The sequence below is a fragment of the Lipotes vexillifer genome, unplaced genomic scaffold (genome assembly GCF_000442215.2).
Source record: "Lipotes vexillifer unplaced genomic scaffold, Lipotes_vexillifer_v1.1 scaffold948, whole genome shotgun sequence".
Classification (NCBI taxonomy): Eukaryota; Metazoa; Chordata; class Mammalia; order Artiodactyla; family Lipotidae; genus Lipotes; species Lipotes vexillifer.
Window position 1 is genome coordinate 1635935 of NW_006793764.1, and position 20987 is coordinate 1656921.

Consider the following 20987-nt stretch of genomic DNA (forward strand, 5'->3'; position numbering starts at 1 on the left):
TATTTCTCCCTGCTGACTTAGTCCCTCCCCCAAACCCTCCAGTGCTGAGAAAAGCTCCCTGTCACAATCTGAGCCATAGCGCAGGGCTGTTCTATGAAGGAAATGATTCAGTGTTATGCTGAACCCAGGCTGGGCTTGAGGCAAGTGATTTCTTTTCTTGGTTTATTCTTATTTAATGCAACATGTAATTTGAAGGCTAAAAACACTCCCATTTGTAAACCACAGACCCAAATCTTTTTTTTTGTTTCATAGTTCCTTAAACATTTTATTCCAATTAGATCATGTGACTTTCAAAGACACAGAATTAGTTCCCAAACAAGTGCATTCTGTTTTAGGGGGATAATATCTTTGAGTGACATTTTGTTTCTGTTTTAAACGTTTACTAAGAATGAGATGTCCCTCTAAGGGTTTAAATTCACCACCAAAAAAAAAGAGGGGAAAAAGGGTTCTTTTAAATCTGTTCTTCACTTGTGCCTAAGTATATTGGGTAAACGTGACTGACTCTAGTGGAATAAAGTTTAATTGAACTCTTCTACAGGGCACGTAAGCAAAGCTAGTTCTAAACAGTAAAACAGAGATTAACAAAGATTAAGGATGACTCTAAATGGTCTGTTTTATAAAATTCAAAATGGGACAGCTATGTGGAGAGAGGCAGAGTTTTACAAGAACCCCTGGATTTGCAGTCTAACTGGTCCACCTTAGTGCTGGCACATATCCTACCTCACTCCACTTATGTTCTCGTGGCTGAGTGCTTTAAAAGTGACTATCTTTGAAACAGACATTTTCCTGCGTGAAGCTACAAAGATCAAACTTTTTAAGATGACGTGGAATTCATCTGGGCTTGTTTTATGCCAAATAAACTGATTCAAAGAGAAATAACAAACTAATAAAGAACAAAGCTTCAAGTGTCAGATACTTTGAAATACAGGATCCCAAAACTTCCAAGTTATTTTACCCAACGACACCATATCAGATAAGAGATTTGAGTTAGATCAATTTTTTCCTTGTTTTTGGACTTAAGAAAAACTTTTTTGAGATATTTATGTACCATAAAATTCACCCATTTTAAGTGCACAGTTTGATGAGTTTTAGTTAATGTATATCGTTGTGCATCCATCCCCACAATCCAGTTTTAGAAAACATCCATCATTCAAAAACTTTCCTTAGGCTTGTTTTTTTTTTTGCGGTACGCAGGCCTCTCACTGTTGTGGCCTCTCCTGTTGCGGAGCACAGGCTCCGGACGTGCAGGCTCAGTGGCCATGGCTCACGGGCCCAGGCGCTCTGCGCGCGGCATGTGGCATCTTCCCGGATCGGGGCACAAACCCGTGTCCCCTGCATCGGCAGGTGGATTCTCAACCACTGCGCCACCAGGGAAGCCCCTTAGGCTTGTTTTATCATTTGCTTTTAAGAGAGAAATGTTCTCCTCTGTACTTCTGAGAAAATTCTGGTATTATTTAGTCACATTATTATATTCCAAACTAAGTATCAATATCAAAAGACTCGTTCTTAAGAATTAAACTGAGGAAAGCATCTGAATGTAGTGTTCCTTCATCCTGGAAAAAATTCTGCTAAATTTTTATTTTATAAATATGAAGACAGTTTATTCTACAAAAAGGTTGAAGGTCGTTATTTTGTCTGTGTGCTTCTATGAAGGCAAGGTCTAACAGAAAAAGTCACTGTATGCAAGTAAATGTCTAGTCCTTTATCAAGGATAACAAAAGTTGGGATGGGAGAAGAATTAAAAATAGGAGCTTCCTCTGACTGGAGAGTGTCAGTCACAACGGTTCCCACTGTCGGGAGAAAGACACACCTCTCTGCCTCTACTCTTCTTTAATTTATGTACAGAAGAAGCCACCAAATGAGACCTGAGAGGATGAAGATGTGCTCAAGACCTTTCCTCAGATAGGTGGGGAGTAGCCCGGAAAGGTGACTCCTTGTGAGAGGGGAAACGGGCTGCAGGCAAAGGCTTCTGTGACACCAGGCTGGCAGACAGTGTCCCAACGGTCCTTCCCTGGACGGTGGCTGCAGGACTCTGAGATGGCAACCAAGCGTATCAGTAGCCACAGTTCTGCTGACTCGTCCCCCCATCCCCACCCCAATGAATCAGAATCTCTTGTGGTGGGGACAGGGGCATCAGCATCTTTAGAAGCTTCCCAGATGAGTCTCTGCCACAGCCAGGGATGAGAACCTCAGCTCTAAACCAAGCAAACTCTGCAATTCTTAAGCGTGTTCTTCATCTTGGCTTCAAGGAAGCTGACAGCCAAACTGGGGGCAGCCCCTTAAGCAATTCAAGTAGCCTCAAGGTTCAGATCACAAGTTCAACTACCTTCAGACTCCAGGTTAATGATGGAAAGGAAGGGGTTCAGAGGGATTTGGGGGCAACCGGAAGGCACCTGTCCTCTCCAGATGACTGTGGCCCTGTGGAAGTACACATCCACTGATCCAGATCTTTTGACTTTTCAAGATAAGCTGCAGAAATTGTTGTGTTTTTTTAGAAATTGGTATTTTTATATGAAATTATCTAATGTAAAAAAATCTTGGCAATTAATTCAAATTAAAACAAAACCTTGGGTTGGTCAAACTGAACACGCTCCCAGGTCTCGGTATGACAGCAAGCAAGGACTTCATGGTATCCATTTGGGATGCAATTTCATTCCTGTTTCCATCCCTTTCCTTTTCCCATTTTCCAGGTGGCCAACTTTTTTTTCTTCTCATTTAAAATTGCTAGAGTCCTTGTTGAAACAAATTGAAGACAAAGACAACAACCAAAACAACAGCCTAGGATCCCTACCATGACCATTTCTCTCGCAGGTAATCTTGATAGCAAAAACCCTACCTGTAAGTCTTCATCCTGAAAAGAGACAGGTTGAAAGCAAGATGCTCTGCTGTCATGCTCATGAAGGACCTGCGTTGAGACTTCCCCTCAACCCTTAAAGAATTAAAATATCTTATCACGCTACGTCACCCATCCTCTCCTCTCAGGCTTGTGATGGGATATGACACCAAAACCTGGGTGTCTAAGGGAACTGCAGTGATGGAGAAAAATGGGCACAGTTCCCTTCCTCACCACCAGGGCTCCTTCTCTACCCACCTCCCTCATAGCCCAAGGAGGCTGACAGGACTTGAATGGGATTAGAAGGACAGGACAGGTCCAGCAAGGGCTTATAGTTCTTTCCCATCCTGTTACTGGGTGCTGGAAGAGCACTCCTCTTTACCTGCCTGGATTAGAAGGATCTGCGCCTAAAACTTAACATCAGGGAGATTTTCCAAGGAGAGACCACAATCAACACCAAAAGGGTGTGCCCCAGCGGAGGTGTGAGATTCCAGCTGGGAAACTGAAATCAGGAAGAGGATGCTATGGATGATGGGCCTATTTTAAAAGCCCAGAAAAGAATCCTCTGTCTTTGCTAAACCTTACTCAACAAAGTGCGTTTCCCCAAACACATTTAATGTTTAACACTAGAGTCACACTGAATTTCTACGGGTTGGGTTTTTTTTCATGGTCTGGGTTGCCTCATGATTATTACTTTCATTAAGTTTAAACTAAAGACTTTCTCACAATATATTTTCATCTGAGATTTGAAATCAACATTTAAAAAAGCCAAATGACAAAATGAACTGGGGCATGAAACTAAAGGATTTAAAACTTTAACTGAGATACCACAGAGACTATAAAGGCTGTAAATGGTGAAGCAGTAGGGACAGTTTATTTCCTCCCGTCTAAAAGGGGTGATAGATCTGTAGAGACCTTCCCCAAAAAACTGTGGGTGAGAAGGAAGGTAGATCAATGGCCATACTCCCGCCTTAGAGGTCACCAGCTCACCAAACCAGACTAGATAATAAGCAAGAGGAACTGACTGGAGCTCCCCCACCTCTCTCTGCTTGGATTGTTAACAAGCAGGGAAAGGAGCAAAGAGGCCATGGGAGCTAGAAAGAGCTTTCCAAATGGCCTCCAATAATACTCCTCTCTGGATAACCACATCGTACCTGGTCTCCTCTCCCTGGAACTCAAGGCATTTAACACACAACACCATTTTAAGCCTACCTTAGAGCACGTGATGGAGAGAAAGTATACACTACAACTTCCACTTAGCTGTGAGGTACGAGGAGGAAGACTCCAAGTATGTGTGACAGAGTGAAAGCCACCTGTTCATGCAGGGGAAATATCCAGGTGAACAGGCTGGGAGAAAATTGCCAAGAGTATGACAATATAAGATTGGCAACTGGTAGGGCTCAATTCAACCCCACAGATTCCTAAGCAGGCACTGTGCCTGTGTCTTGCTCTGTATTAGATGCCCAGCGTTAAGGCAGCACCAAGGAGGTGGGCTGCAAACATTTGTTGGTTGAACACTGAGCCTGTTGGCTATGCTGGGTACTACACAAGCCACAACGGGCATACCAAGATGAAGACGACATGAATCCTGCCTCTTAAGACCTCAAGAGATTACAGATTAATGAGATACGCAACCACAACGTTTACCTAAAAGCAAGTGATGGCAACTATTTAACAGAATACAGAGCTCTCCAGGAATAAAGAAGAGGAATGGGCGAATTCCCACTGGGAGTATCTGAGAACACGTGTTGGAAGAGGTAAGAGAGGAAGCAGGACTTGAAGCATAAGAAGGGCTCATATAAACAGATACAGGAAAGACATCCAAGTAAAGAGAACAGCGCTTTGCGCAAAGCCTACAGGGCAGGTAGGAGTGGGGGAGCAGCAGCTGGGGTGGTGGAGAAGCCCCTGCTTCTTTCACACCTCTTTGGACAGAGCAGGTCTCTTACTACCTGGAGCCATGGAGAACTGGGAAAGCCAACTGTGATTTTTGCAGGCATTATGACTGAAGAAACAGAAATGGACTATGATTTCTGTCAAAATAAGGCCCAAAACAAAGGCTCAGAGTAAAGAGCAGAAAACAGAGATTAAAGTTGATGAAAGCTAAAATGTTTGGAGAGACAGAGAAAATAACAAAAGTATAGAAAGCTCAATGACCCTTAATCTTGCCAGCCATCCTTAACAAAACAAAATCACAAAGTAGTGAGAATAAGGCAAAGACAGACCCACTTTCACAGAACCTCAGGGTTGGTCCTTCCACAAAGAAGGGAAACAGGTGCCCTCTGCCTAGTAAATTTCTGTGCAGTCTTTTAAAAGTGAGCTACTGAATGAATGAACTCACTGAACTGAATTATTTCTACTGAGTTTTGTATCATTCTTTCTGGTAGTCCAAAAACTATACCCTCACTTAAATTTACCACTATTTGGAAAGCCTACTTTTTCTGTCCAGAGGACAGAAAACCAAGGGATAATGTCCCAGAGGAAAAGCCCCCAGCTCTAAGCCCTCTTTACCTTTCTGGAAGCTTTTCTGTCTTGGATTTCTTCATTTAAAATCAGTATCCTGAGGTGGTGTAAGTTCCAGCACTGTCTTCCAGTTCCCAAATAATTTCCCAGCACCCGCTTTGGAGAATCCACAGCTCCTTGTATGTGTGTGTGATGAATGAGCGTTTAGAAGGCATTGCTCAGGGCCTGCTGAGATTCCTTATAGGACAGGCTGACAGGTAACCAACCACAGAGCTTATGATGTGACGTGACCTTTTCCCCTCACATTGCCAAACAGCTGTCCATGAGGCAGATTTGAAAACTGTGTGTGGTGCTAATGGAAAAATCTGGCGGCAAAGGGCTTCAGTATTTTGCAATTTTTCCCTGTAAGCTGCATTGCTGGAATGGTTTGACACGCAAACCATTCCCTCCTCCCCGACCGGCTTATGGACTTCCAGGTCTCCACCCTGCTGTGCTATAGAAGTCAGTATACCATCGGGCTGACTCACCACGTGAAGAGGTGGAATACTGGCTAGGGGACATGCTGCATGAAGCCAGCAGGTACTTCTACCTCCTCTGCCAGGTCATGGGAAGACAAATCAGGCTTTGTCCTCACGGTTGGAGGGAACATGCCAAATGGGCTGCCTCAAAAAACACTGCCATGGAGTGGCCCTGATTTGAATAAAAAATCCCAGTCAATCAATCTGAAATGCTAGGGAAAAGGAAATAAACCAGCCGTCACTTGGTGGGTATGCTGTCTTACATGAGGGGGATATTGAGAGCAGAGGAAGAGTGAACTTTTTTCTGTTTTAGTTAGAAGAATGTAAGAACTGATGCACGTGACTAACGATTTAAAGAGATTAAGCAGTTGGAATTATGAATTATTAGAAATGTCACCTCTCTCTCCCTCTGTTATATTTCTAATCTTGGCATATTCTCCCCCTTTCTTTCAGGAGACTTTTTTTTTATTTTTGGCTGTGTCAGGTCTTCGTTGCTGCGCGTGGGCTTTCTCTAGTTGCGGTGAGCGGGGGCTACTCTTCGTTGCGGTGCGCGGGGTTCTCATTGCGGTGGCTTCTCTTGTTGCGGAGCACGGGCTCTAGACGCGTGGGCTTCAGTAGTTGTGGCTCGCGGGCTCAGTAGTTGTGGTGCGCAGGCTCAGTAGTTGTGGCTCGCGGGCTCTAGAGTGCAGGCTCAGTAGTTGTGGCGCACGGGCTTAGTTGCTCCGCGGCATGCGGGATCTTCCCGGATCAGGGCTCGAATCCGTGTCCCCTGCATTGGCAGGCGGATTGTTAACCACTGCGCCACGACAGAAGTCCCCTTTCAGGAGACTCTTAAATGTGCCTGCTGTACAGAAACACTCGAAATGCTTTTGCCTAGTAGATAGTTGATGCAAGAAAAAGGCACTCAGAGAGTGGACAGGGAAGGGAAAATTTGGCAGGACAAGCTGAATCAATGTTTGAAAAGCTGATGGAATTTATCAACTAAACCAGATACTGTGAAATCAAATTCAGAAAATCCCATGACTATCACTTGATTCTATCCAACAGAGATCATGTCCAAAATGCAAAAGATCCCTTGGAGAGAGAACTGTTCCAATTAATAAAATCACAGAAAAAGGAGCTAAAATAAATTTAGTACTTGTGACTATTAATAGCAAGTTGCTTCCATAAACTATTACTCTAGCACCAGCTCCTTTAAATACAGGTTTATATGATGAAATGTAGCCATGTCCACAACCTCTGATCCAGCTGGTAGAAATGTCACGAACCACTCAAATCTGGCTTGTCACAAACAAGACAAAGTAAGAGTACAAAGATTTAAATTTCAGGATAAGAACAAATCCCATGAATCCAATAATTTTTTTTCTCTTGGTCCAGTTCTCCCTCATGTCTGTAGTTCTGCTTTTCATTCTGTTGGTTAGAAAAGCCTTCTGAATATTACAGAATATTATTCAATCTGAATTTTCAGCCATGGCTTGCTCCAAGAACTACTAGGATTAGAAATCTGGTCACTATTTTTAAAAATCCTCAAAATAGCTACATACTTATTTTTAAGCTGTGAGATCACTTGTCCATATAGAACTGCCAGCTGAGATCACTAATGCTATATATGTAAGTGGCTGCATATTTTAAACACTTCTCTTGTTTTCAGGCTTCATAATGAACTGCAACCCAAAAGCAGAGCCAGGCTTTATCCTCTAAAACATGAACATACTTTTCCTAAAGCATATGGAATAGAGTACACTCCAAAAATATCTAACAAGGCAGCCAAGGGAGGAAAGATAGAATCATGATTTTTTTTTTGACTTAGAACTTCTACAACTGTATGAATGAATCTTACCAAGTCTGATTTCCTGGTTGGGTCTTATTTGAGGATTTTTATTAGAGAAGTCTACTCAATGCCATTTTAAAATATGTTGCCAGAAAAGAGCAAGAATTCATTATCTCTGTGAACTTGAGAACTATGCTAACTATTTTTCATGCCAGATCAAAGAGCCTTTTACAGAAAAGGTCCCCAAAGCAGAAACTGTGAGCTTTAGTCACTGATTTTCCTCCAAACCCATTCAAACCTTTCTCAGAAACTGCACAAAGGAGATGAACAGGAATTATCCGGGACACAGGAAGAAGGAAGCTAATGGGCTCAACTAGCCCACCCAAAGTTCTTCCAGAAAGAGGGGAAGTGTATAATCAGAAACAAATGTCAATACTCACGATGGGAAGTCTGCGGGTGAGCAGGGCACAAAATATTCAAGTCCTTGTAGGAAGGGCTGTTGTAATCCTTTGCCTCACTATGCAGTCTCCTAATGATAGTAACAGCTCAAGTTCTTAACATAGCCAATCTCCCTGTTGGGCTTTTATTTTGTGTTTTTTCTTTTTTGTTGGCACCCACAGTGTATCAGGGCAGCAATCGACAACTGAAGGGTACTTTGCCCAGCACTCAGGACTAGCAAGAGCCTGGATTCTATCCTTCTTACACCCAAGTCAGCTGGTACTTGCTGGGAGATAAGTCATCCTTCCTCAGCTTAGCTGGAGAGCTAATCGCCTGTCTGAAATCTGATGCTTAACCCATTATGACTCGCTCATGGTTTGAAGCAAAAATCTTATAAGGCGAAGCTGGCTACAGCTTAAAACCAAAGCCTTGAAAGTTTATAAAACAGGCAAGCCCTGACAAGGGAGGGACTCTTCAGAGCCTCCTGGGGGCTGGACAAATTCTGGGGTTCTGATTAACCAGACAAGCACGACTCTAAAACCCAGGGTCCCTGTTTGTAGGTGGTCTTGGCATTTTAACAGTAATGAAATTCAAATGCAAATACTTCTTACTTAAAAAAAAATAACTATCTTACCAAACACCATCACTATAAGAAAGTAAATTATTTCATTTATAAACTTCAGCGTGAAATTAGCCTTCAAATAACTAACAACGAAGTTTCATTTGAAGTTGAAATGCATAATCTAATTAAATCCAATTAGTAAACACATCAAATAACAGGATGAAACTGCATGATATACTAAATATACAAATATTATATATATATATATATATATATATATATAGTATTAGAATATGTTTGTTAATTTGGCTCTATGAAACAAAATTCACACGGAAAAAAATAACCCCTGTCAGGAAGGACATGTTATTTGTAATCATTCTACTTTTGGGTTTTTTGTAGTTTTCTTAAATACATACTTTCCCCTTGATCTGTTTCCCCTTGATCGGATCTTCAGACACTATACTTCTGATTTTTAATGTCAACAGAAGGTCTCAAACAAAGGAAAATTACTTTCCATATTCAACTTCTGGCTTAGCCATGGTGGCAAGTCGTATTTTGCCATCTGAAAATAAGGAAGGGAGATTGAACAGGAGAAATCAAAATCCTGGCTAGCTCTTACATATGTTTTTATGTTAGGCAGCTCTGTGTTACCCTCTCAGCTCTTCTGATAACCACTGAACACACCGCTTAGGGGAAAATGCAAAGTACAAACAGGAACACTCATTTAATCCTCTTGCAGATTGTATCAGGAGACCCTGGAAGGTCAAGAAGGGTACCCATGAATTAAAGCAGCCCCAGTTTCTAATCAGCTTACTCTCTGTCTTTGGAGTAATACAAACACAGATGTCAGGTCTAAGACTCACCACCATGAACACACCACCTCTGCCATGCTCTGTGACATTCTTTACAGATGGTCTCAGAAAACACCAGGTTGGCTCCAGCCAAACCAGTCAATGCAAATTGGTCTTGTCTTAGACTTGACAAACAGCACGCAATCCCTGCTTTCAGGTTCACTGCAGTGGGCTCAGAGTTCTGTTTGAGAAATCCTCCTGCCCAGAAAAAATATTTACACAACGGAGAGTGGGCTGCACTGCACTGCAGCCTTCTGCCTGCTCGGCCATGAGTCTTTGGCTCTCTCTGATTGGCCAGGTCTTATCAGTGGCCTTTGTACCTCATTTAAGATCAGCATGGAGAAAAAACCTGGAGCCAAATAACTGACCAGGGTAACAAGATTTTATGAAAGTTATTATATTAATTTAAAATGACAACCAGGGCTTCCCTGGTGGCGCAGTGGTTGAGAGTCCGCCTGCCGATGCAGGGGACACAGGTTTGTGCCCTGGTCTGGGAAGATCCCACATGCCGCGGAGTGGCTGGGCCCGTGAGCCATGGCCGCTGAGCCTGCGCGTCCGGAGCCTGTGCTCCGCAACGGGAGAGGCCACAACAGTGAGAGGCCCGATCAACACCAGAGGCTGTCTTTTTTTCTTTTTTTTTTTTAATAGATCTTTATTGTAGTATAACTGCTTCACAATATTGTGTTAGTTTCTGTTGTACAAAAAAAAAAAAAAAAAAAAAAAAAAGACAACCAAATGTTTAATGTAGTTCAATAAGTATATTAAATGAGTAAGTATGCATCTGTCTGGAAAAATTCACATGTATTTGGGCTGTGAAAGAGAATAGCAAGAGAGGGAAAAACTGTAATAAACTAGCAAAGGCAAGTATTCACAGAAATAAAAATGGTGATGGCAAGCATAAAAAGTCACTCCCTAATGCTCATCTATCCATTTCATTTAACTGTCAAAGGACAGTAATTCAATTCTTTCCCCAGCATCACAGCATCCGACAGAGCCTGGCACAATGGCACCTGAGCCGGTGTTTATTACATCAGGAACTCATAACAGAGATAGCAAAACAAGAAGGATGGTGATTTTCCTGACATCTGACCAGCAAATTACATTGTGTTTTTACGGTTATTGTTTTATTTTTTATTCACAACAATCCTGTGAAGAAGGTAGGACAGGTATTATTATCTTCATCTGACAAATAAGCCACTTGTTATTTGGCTTCTAAAGAGATTCTAGGCTCTAATTAAAGTTTCACAACATTAATTAGTGTTTACAGAGGCATCGATCAGTACACTCAGTTTACAACATGATGCAAAAACTTGGGGAAAAGCACACTGTTCCTATCTCTAAATTCTTCAGAAATACAGCAATTTACCTAACCAATGACCCCCATTTACTTACTACTTGGCTATATAAAAAGAGAACAGTCAGCCATGAGCAATTTATGATGTTCATAAGTCATTACATTAACAAATGACATTAGGGTACTCTTAGTAATACCATAATAAAATGTTTTAAATTAATGAAAACAAAACTGGACCAGTCAATAGAAGTAGGATAAAGGATCTGGTGAAAAAGAGATAAAACTATGACAAACAATTGATAATGAGGGGGTTGCCAGTAAGAAGGAAGATGCAATCTGGAAGGTTCACAGGTAAGGTTGCCAGGTTTAGCAAATAAAAATACAGGACACCCAGTTAAATTTGAATTTCAGATAAACAAAGAATACTTTTATAGTATAAGAATGACCTCTATTTTATCTGGATACTCTGTCCACAAGGAGACTTCAACTTCCACTAGAATGTAAGATTCCTGAAAGCAGGGATTTTTGCCTGTTTTGTTCACTGTTCTATTCCCAGGGCCCAGAATGATGTTTGGCACGTTGTAGGTGCTCAGTAATATTTGCCATGTACTAGTTAAGTTTATTTCTTATGCTGTGATGGTATGTACATGGGTGCTTGTTACATAAACTTTACATATTTTGTATGTCTGAAATGTACAGTAATAAATTTACAAATTACAGCATTAACTAACTGCTCTTATAAGGGGGAGGGATGGAGTGGGAGGTTGGGGTCAGCGGATGTAAGCTATTATATATAGAATGGATAAACAACAAGGTCCTACAGTATAGCACAGAGAACTATATTCAATATCTTGTGATAGGGACTTCCCTGGTGGCTCAGTGGGTAAGACTCCACGCTCCCAATGCAGGGGGCCCGGGTTCAACCCCTGGTCGGGAAACTAGATCCTGCATGCATGTTGCAACTAAGAGTCCACATGCAGCAATTAAGAGTCTGCATGTTGCAACTAAGGAGCCCGCACACCGCAACTAAAGATCCCGCATGCCTCAACGAAGATCCTGCATGCTGCAACTAAGACCCGGCACAGCCAAAATAAATAAATAAATATTTTTTAAAAAATCCTGTGATAAACCATAATGGAAAAGAATATGAAAAAAGAATGTATATATAACTGAATCACTTTGCTGTACAGCAGAAATTAACACAACACTGTAAATCAACTATATTTCAAAAAAAAAAAAAAAATCAGTACCTTTTACCCAATCTAACTGAAGGACTCAATGGGGAAGTCACAGTATAAAAAGGACTTGGAATGGTCCCTTACCCAGTTTAAACTCTAAACAGGGACGTGAACATGGGATGATCAGTCTTCAGGTGTGTTTTGCAGCCAAGGGCACAGTTTAACTAGGTGGTACTTTTCTCATCTGTCTTCTTTTGCATCTGCTTTATTCCTAAGACCATGGAAAGTGTTTCTTTTGCCAGTGCTCTGACTGCACCATCACACAGGATTTCTCCTCATATTCTACGGAGCCCAAAGCAGTGATTTTTCAGGGGTAGGAGTAGGGAGGGAGACCCCTTTTGGGCATAGCACATCTAGGGGAAGTACAGTTTAAAAAAGCATATTTAATCTTATACTTTATTTTTGGAAAATGCAAGAAAACCATATAATTTACTCCACATTTAAAACTTCTACTAAACTATCCAAATAATGTAACTTTTTCTCATGGGAAAGATCAGTAACCAGCCTTCATTAGCTGCCATAAAGCTCTCTTTATCCCATCTTAATCTGGGTTTGTAAATGTTCTTATGTTAATTACATTTCAAAAAGTATATTTATAACTCACATACACTTTTGCATTGTTTGAGTTTGGCCTTTTTTGTTTTGAACAATGGGCAGCTATTTCTTTTGTAATACAAAGTGAGAAAAGAAAATGTAAAATAAAGATTTTTATAACTACAATCTCCACTATGTGAAATGCATAAAATTTAAAGAAGGAAATCATGCCATTTGCAGCAACATGGATGGACCTAGAGATTGTCATACTGAGTGAAGTCAGACAGAGAAAGACAAATATCATATGATATCGCTTATATGTGGAATCTAAAAAAATGGTACAAATGAACTTATTTACGAAACAGAAATAGAGTCATGGACGTCAAAAAAACAAACTTATGGTTACCAGGGGGAAGCGGGGGAGGGATAAACTGGGAGATTGGGATTAACATATACACACTACTATATATTGATATAAAACAGGTAACTAATAAGGACCTATTGTAGAGCACAGGGAACTCTACTCGAACTCTGTAATGACCTATATGGGAAAAGAATCTTAAAAAAGAGTTGATATATGTGTATGTATAATTGATTCACTCTGCTGTGCAGCAGAAACTAACAACATTGTAAATCAACTATACGCCAATAAAAATTTAAAAAATAAATAAATTAAATTAAGAAAAAAATTTTAAAGGCCAAATAGAAAATGAGCAAAAAATTTATTTTGGGGTGGTGGTATTGCCAGTAATTCTTGCTTTATTTTTTTGGAAAACACTAAACTTGTGTATTATAAAATTTTCTCTAATGAGTTTCATATATATATATGTGTATGTATATGTATACATAATGTATACATGTATATGTACCTGTGTGTGTACATACACATATATATTTATACACATATATGCATATATAAAATTAAAGTAATTGTGTATGACTAAGCCTCTAATCAGATTTGCTTACAGGCTTACAGAGGTCATGGTGATTAGAATAAACAAAATCCTTCCCTTGCGTTGTCCAGGCACCTTTGTGCAATAACAATTCATACCCTGACACCCCAGAAGTCACAAATCAGAGAGCTTTTCTTCACTTTCAGACTCAGTCCCCAAACCTGTTAGGCAGGACACCAGGTGAGGAAGAAAGGTTATAACTGTATCATCAGACTTCAGGAACAAAGGAAAAGGGATACTCCAGGACAAGTCAAGTTGGAAAGGGAATTAGGGTCACTTGGGGTAAGTATCTAAACCCTTGAATATATTGATTCTGCCAGAGATACCAGAGCGTTCCGAGGCACCAACAACTTCGAGCCCCCTTCCTCTGAGTGTGTGAGAAGAACTGAGGGCAGGAGAGGGAAGGGAGATCATAGCATCACGGGGGATTGAAACCCGCCCACAACTCTCAAGAAATTTCACAATGTTTCAATCTCTTCCCTTATCAAATATTCGACTAGAGAAAGAAGTAATAATCCTGACTTTCCTTTCTTCACTTAGCTAAGTTACTGAGCTTTTCTGTGCCATCATATAGGGACGACAGTGGTGGTGGTGATTATAACAGCATACTCTCCTAGAATTACTATGACTATTAAGTATGATAATGCAGGTAAAACATCTTGGGCACCATGGTAATACTAACTGTTCATTAAATGTTAGGTATTGTCATTCATATTTTATTAATGACAGCAGTCCTGAGCAGAATCTCTAATAGTCCTGAGAAGTTGAGCAGTAGAAAGGATAGGAAAAAGAATGAACAGAGTAAGATCAGTTGTTCCATAATAAACAATTGAGTTTATTTAGGTTTGGTTTGGGGCAAGCTAGAGCATCTTTCCAGAGGGGATACTTGCAGCTGGGATTGCTGAAACAGAAAGCCACGCACGGGCCAGGTGGGCCCAATTCAGACGTCTCCTCCTTCTGCTGTTGTTTTACAACTTACACGGCACTTGTGTGCACATTTCTGGTGCTCTCATTGGTTCTAACCCTGCAGGTGGATATACTTACTGATGTCTTACACATGGAGAAATAGTCCTGCCCCATAATTCATGGTTAATGCAGGAGATGGGTCTCCCCATTCCAATCCCACATTCTCTCCATTACCCAGTGCTCAGAGCCAGCAGAGCGAAGACCTTGGACTCAAGCGCTCCACAAGAATTCCCACATACACAGTTACTGCTCTCACACGTTCTGCTATTTGGCAGATAGCTCAAAAGAGGAATGAACACTTAGAGTACCATTTCGGACAGGCTGTCATCTCCTGTCATATACTGTCTCTTAGGAGGCTTTTCTCAGCAATTGTTCTATAAATTTCTCCAAAATCTTATATAAGCAATATTGGAATAGATATGCAAACTCTATAGGTCTCTAACATAACCAAAGCAATAATCAGAATACAAGTCCTAATGATTCATAATATATTTGGTTTGCTGCACATTCCCCTCTGGGAAAGTTACTTTAAAAAAACAAAAGCTGCTTGGGAGTGGATACTAGGAATTGGTTTTAAGCATTCAAACTCATTTCCTCTTTCATCGTTCAATCCCTCATAAAGAAGCGCAAGAGGAGTGTACATTATTCTTGCATCAGCATTCAGTATTTCACATTTATCTTTCAACACTCCAATAGAATTGACTTAGGTAATAATTTACCTAGATGATTTTTGTACATAAAGTCTCTAAAGATAAAAGCAAATTCTCTAAGAGATTAAAACAGAACAACAACAAAAAACTTCAATGGACAGAAATTGCTTGAAATCCTAGTTATCTAGGCAACTTATTATTTATCCATTATTAAAAAAGAAATAAATTAGTTTGAGCAAAGACACACACTAATACACACACACACACACACACACTCTCTCCAGAACATGGAGTTACCTGGGGCACAGCCGTTAACCTTTGTGGTGTGAGCCATGCTGGCTTGAATCCAAAGACAGATACAGAAAGGAATGAGGAGTCATGCAAATTTTATGCATCAAGTTCCCAATCGCACTCAACCTGAAACAATAAAGAGAGCCCCATCAAAATGGGTCATTTAAAAATATGCACAACACGAAATCTTAGACTTCTGTTTACAAAGATGACTGCTAATGGAGAGAGCAAATTGGAAGCGGGGAGAGACAGCCTGTGGAACAAGGTTGTGACTGCCCCGGACCCGGCCACTGGGTGTTGAGAGTGACACACCCACAGATGCACCAGTGGACAGGTGCTGAAAGCAGGTCTCTAGACACAGTACTCTTATGGGAGATAAAATATGTTCTCCAGAAACGTGACTTTTTAAGGAAGGTGGCCTTCAAATACAAATATGTATCATTCTGTATCATTTCACAAACTATTTTTCATTTTTACATGTATCCTCCTTTCCAAATGTTGGTTCAATAGTTTCATTTTCTCAATTGCACCAAAGCAGCTGTCGCACCAAATGCTCATTTTTTTAAAAGGTTAAACTTCATGTGAATTCTTCTGTGATAGCTCAAGTTTTTCACTGACCTAGTCTTTTTAAAACATAAATCTGACCCAGGCAGTCCCTGTCTTAAAAAAAAAAAAATCTTCAAAATCTCCCATTTTCCTGTTGGATAAACTTCAAATGACACAGCACGACACGTGGTTTTGAAACATTAGGGTTTGTTAGGCAACATATTTCTTATTTTATATCGATTCTCTGCTTAAAAGTTAACTGAGATTACAAGACATATTCCAATCACAAAATTTAAAACAAAAAACAAGAAAAAAACCCCACTGTTCCAATCTTTGCTTCTTCAAAATGTCTTTTGAGAAATGTTGGCAAGGGCTTCCCTCATGGCGCAGTGGTTAAGACTCCGCCTGCCAAGGTAGGAGACACACGGGTTTGAGCCCTGTTCCGGGAAAATCCCACGTGCCGTGGAGCAACTAGGCCCACGCACCACAACTACTGAGCCTGCGCTCTAGAGCCCGCAAGCTGCAACTACTGAAGCCCATGAGCCTAAAGCCCGTGCTCCCCAACAAAAGAAGCCACCGCAATGAGAAGCTGGAGCACCTCAATGAAGAACAGCTCCTGCTCTCCGCAACTAGAGAAAGCCCGCACGAAGACCCAACACAGCCAAAAATAAATTAATTAATTAATTTTTTAAAATGTTGGCAAGGAAAGCAAACAATGGTACAGACAAATATTCCATTTCCACTGTGTCCAAATTCTCACTCTAAACCAACAAAATCCGAAGAAACTGAGCTTAACGAATTCCAAGCTGAGAAACAGTGTCAATTTAGAAACCCACATGAGCTTCCCAAAACAGAATGCTAAAATAAATAACATATCCATTTATCCTGGATTCTAATGCAGCCACTGATGTCATTTAAGAGCTTTTAATGATTAAAAAAAACTACTCTGTCATAACCTATTTTGTTAAAAATACATATGCACATATTTACACATCTATTTCAAATAATTAGAAGTAAATATGCCAAAATGTTCATTGTGGCTGCCCTTCAGTGATGCAATTATGGATGATTTTAGCTCCTTCATTACTTTTGTAATAACAATTATTTAAAAAAGAAACATTAGATACTTCCTGTCAACTTGGTTTTATCTGCTTTAAAATGCACTGAAGAAAGAAAAAAGTATTTTAAAACACTATGCAAAAGAAAACTATCAGCCCACAGTCATGGAGATCACAAGAGATTAGAAATATAAACAAACAGGAAGGAAGAGGAACCAGCTGATTGCTTTGATCACACAGGGTGAGAATTTCTTGCTGCTCAGCTAGGGAAATTTTCTTCACTGTTTGAATGGGTTTGCACGATGGTTCAAGGCTGACTACTGAAAGTAGCTCAGTGCAAACCCTAAAGGACCGGTTTCTACAAGGCTGCTTCTGACAGCTGTGCTCCTTGCATGGCTTTTCCAGCTACAGTGACTACTGCTCAGCTTACCCACAGAGACCTGACTCTCAGCCTCCCACTGGAGGCCTCCCAGCTCCCTGCTGGTCCCCAGTTTCTGTCTGGCAGAACACCAGGAGGGCAGGATGACTCTAATCTCTCTGTGTGGCAATCACCAGACATTCTGTTGGAAACAGGCACTGGTTCAGGTCCACAGCATTGAACTTGGAGAGTCAGAGCTAGCTGAATCAAAAGCCAGACTTTAGGGATAGAGTGAGCATTATGTCCGACAAATGTAGCTTTGTTAAGAAACAAAGGTGGGGACTGGGTAAACTGAAGAAGGGTGAGTGAGTTGATGAGGGGGCAAAAGAAAGAAGCCCAACAGCTTCTGGGATTATTCAACTAATTATATTTCTAAAAGCAACAATAACAAAACCTAAGCAAAAACTGTTTACTGGCCTCAATCTAGCCCTATGTGTCTGTATTCTTGCTTCATAATGGCTTGTAAATACCACCATTTAAATTCTTGAGGGCAAACAGAAGGCCAGAAGAAACAAGCTGCTTGTGTTATGGGTGAATGAAATATGTGTCAAGGTATTTGGATGGAGATGTGCCCAGAATCTTCCTAGTCAAGCTTCATAAACTTTGGTCCAAGGTTCTCTCTGGTTATTGAACCTCTCTCACCTGGCAGAAGATTTTTATCTCAGATTGAAATTGGTCTCTCCCACCCTCCCCCAAACTGAACAATAAAATCAAAATGAGGAGGAAGCCTAAAATTAGGAATCACAGGCATATATCACTGGTAAAATAACAAAATATGCCTGTCACTGGGTGTGGATCCTGGCAGTGTCTGTGCAGAAACAACAGTTTTATATTGTGTATTGATTTTTCCCAGTTATTGTTCATGCCTGACAGGTGGCCTCAAATTGTGAGGACTCAGTCTTCTTAATGATATGCAGTTTCTTATGTCAGTGAATTGTATAAACCAGAAAAGATTTGGCCGTGATCCATTCTGTTACAGATCAATAAACTGCTTCTTTTCACTGCCAGAGAAGACTGCAAACCAGTAAATCTTTAGTGGTACAACAGTGGCTTGGTTTTGCTCACTAAGAAAAAGTGCCTCAAAAAGATTTAGGAAAATACATCAACAGAGAAAATAAAGAATTTGTCTTCTTGTCTGTTTATTTTAAGAGACTGATCTGCATTGAAGAACATTTTAGCAGCTCCCCAAGTATGGTGCAGAGAATAATGCAGACATTGCATGAATTAACCCCATAGATACATTAGCTTAATATGAAACAGATATGAAGAAGAGCTCACTAGATCTTTTCTAAGAACACATCAATGAAAACAAATAAATGAAACAGAAATTTGATGTGCACTCTAGGCCAGCACTGTCAACCAACCAAATAGCATTGCCTTGGTTAGAACCAAGATAATGATGATGATAGCCACAACACTGATGACAATGCTGATGACAGCCAGTGTTTATCAAGTTCTTACTGCTATGTTATTGAAATCTAAAACATCATCTACTCCAAGCTGCACCATTATTTTAAGTACCTTTGATTTTAAAAAAGATACTGCTAATTAAATGGTAATAAAGTGCTTCTTAAAATTACATTAATTGTAAGACATATCCTCATTTCACAAGTGTTAAAATGTGAATCTTGGAATTGGCAAAATGATGTTACCTTTAAAAGCACTTTTAAAAGCACTTAACAGTTATTACCTTAATTAAACCTCACAACAACCCTATGAAGTACAAAAATCCTCTCTTCCCATTTCACAGATAGGAAACTGAGGCACTGGGAGGTTTAACATGTGCCGAAGTCACACAGCTAGGATGCTCTATTCAAATCCCTTTTAGGTAGAAAGTTATGTTTCAAAGTTTTATGTAATACTGGTTTTAAAGCAATTGTATTTCCAGCTTTACTCTTTGAGATTACATGTTTAAGAGCCTGAGGAGCTACTTATATGACACACAGGGTATATCTTAGCACTTACTGGTCATACTCTCTTCCAGACTCCACATGATATTAATCAGCTTGATTATCAATCTTGTTCCTTAGACTTTGCCATGAATGTCATTTGACTCTTTCAAAAAATTAAGTATACTTAAAAATTTTTCTGCCACTGAGGACAGGTGAGAGATCCTCAGGGGCACTGCAGGAGTTTAAAAAATGGACAGGATCAGTGCAGCACAACTGGAATAAGAACCTTGCTGCTCAAAATGACAATTATGAAAGGGGAAACAACCATTTTGATGTGTAAGTTCTAGAATGTCTTTTATAGCATATAGTATTTTTCCTAAATTAAAGAAGCAAAATAGGGCTTCCCTGGTGGCACAGTGGTTGAGAGTCTGCCTGGTGATGCAGGGGACACGGGTTCACGCCCCGGTCCAGGAAGATCCCACATGCTGCGGAGCGGCTAGGCCCGTGAGCCATGGCCGCTGAGCCTGCACATCTGGAGCCTGTGCTCCGCAATGGGAGAGGCCACAACAGTGAGAGGCCCGCGTACCGCAAAAAAAAAAAAAAAAAAGAAGCAATATACAGAATTTGACAAAATCTAGGCTTCCCTGGTGGCCCAGTGGTTAAGAATCTGCCTGCCAATGCAGGGGACACAGGTTCGAGCCCTGGTCCAGGAAGATCCCACATGCTGCGGAGCAACTAAGCCCGTGCACCACAACTACTGAGCCTGTGCTCTAGAGCTCGTGAGCCACAACTACTGAGCCCACGTGCCTAGAGTCCATGCTCTGAAACAAGAGAAGCCACCGCAATGAGAAGCCCGTACACCGCAACTAAAGTAGCCCCCGCTCGCCATAACTAGAGAAAGTCTGCGTGCAGCAACGAAGACCCAACGCGGCCAAAAATAAATAAATAAAATTAATTAATTAAAAAAAGAATTTGACAAAATACAGAAAAGACAAAACATGCAAAAATAATCATTTACTATCTCACAATCCTAATGTTCCATTGTTACCACCTGAGGCTATTTCTTTTCAATATATTGACTATATGTATATTTTAATTACCTTAACATGTTTTAAAGACTACATCATCCTAGAATTTGTACCAGCCACTATTTTGTTTCCATTTTAGAGAAATAAGATAAACTAAATTATTATGCCATTCCCAGAAGCTCACACACTAATGCTGGAAGCAGACAGAGACACAATTAAAGGAGAAAGCACTGAAACAGCAGTGTATACACAGTTCAACTCCAATCCATAGTAAGGTGGTCTTACTTTGCCCAAAAAGGGTGGGAGTAGCTGAAAAATGTATTCAGAAGAAATCACTTGGCCTAAGTCTTAAAGGATGAATGAGTGTTTTTCAGGGCAAGAAATGTGGAAGGGCATTCTAGGCAGAAGGAACAGCACATGCAAAGGCAGGAGACGAGAAAGTGGAGGTCTCAAAGTGTGGTTCCCAGACCAGCATCATCATCATGATCTTCTGGGAACTTCTTTGAAATGCAAATTCTCAGGCTGCCCCAAACCTATTGAAACTTTGGGGGTGGACCCCAGTAGTTTGTATGTTAACAAGTCCTCCAGGTGAGTCCAGTGTAGGCCAAAGGTTCTCAAAATCACTGACTTAAAGATGGGTTAATTGGGGAAAAATTATGTCCTAAGGCTCCAAGAGCCAGGAATGC

At 40.6% G+C, this 20987-nt stretch overlaps 1 protein-coding gene across 1 annotated transcript in view; it reads right to left on the reverse strand.

The window, feature by feature from the left end:
* KANK1 (KN motif and ankyrin repeat domains 1) overlaps nt 1–20987 on the reverse strand; it is a 161720-nt gene that overhangs the window by 50530 nt on the left and 90203 nt on the right. The window contains exon 2 of the mRNA XM_007466760.1: nt 15366–15485. Within this exon, the coding sequence (XP_007466822.1) occupies nt 15366–15402 (37 nt within the window). The 5' untranslated portion in view covers nt 15403–15485. The remainder of the gene's footprint in view (nt 1–15365; nt 15486–20987) is intronic.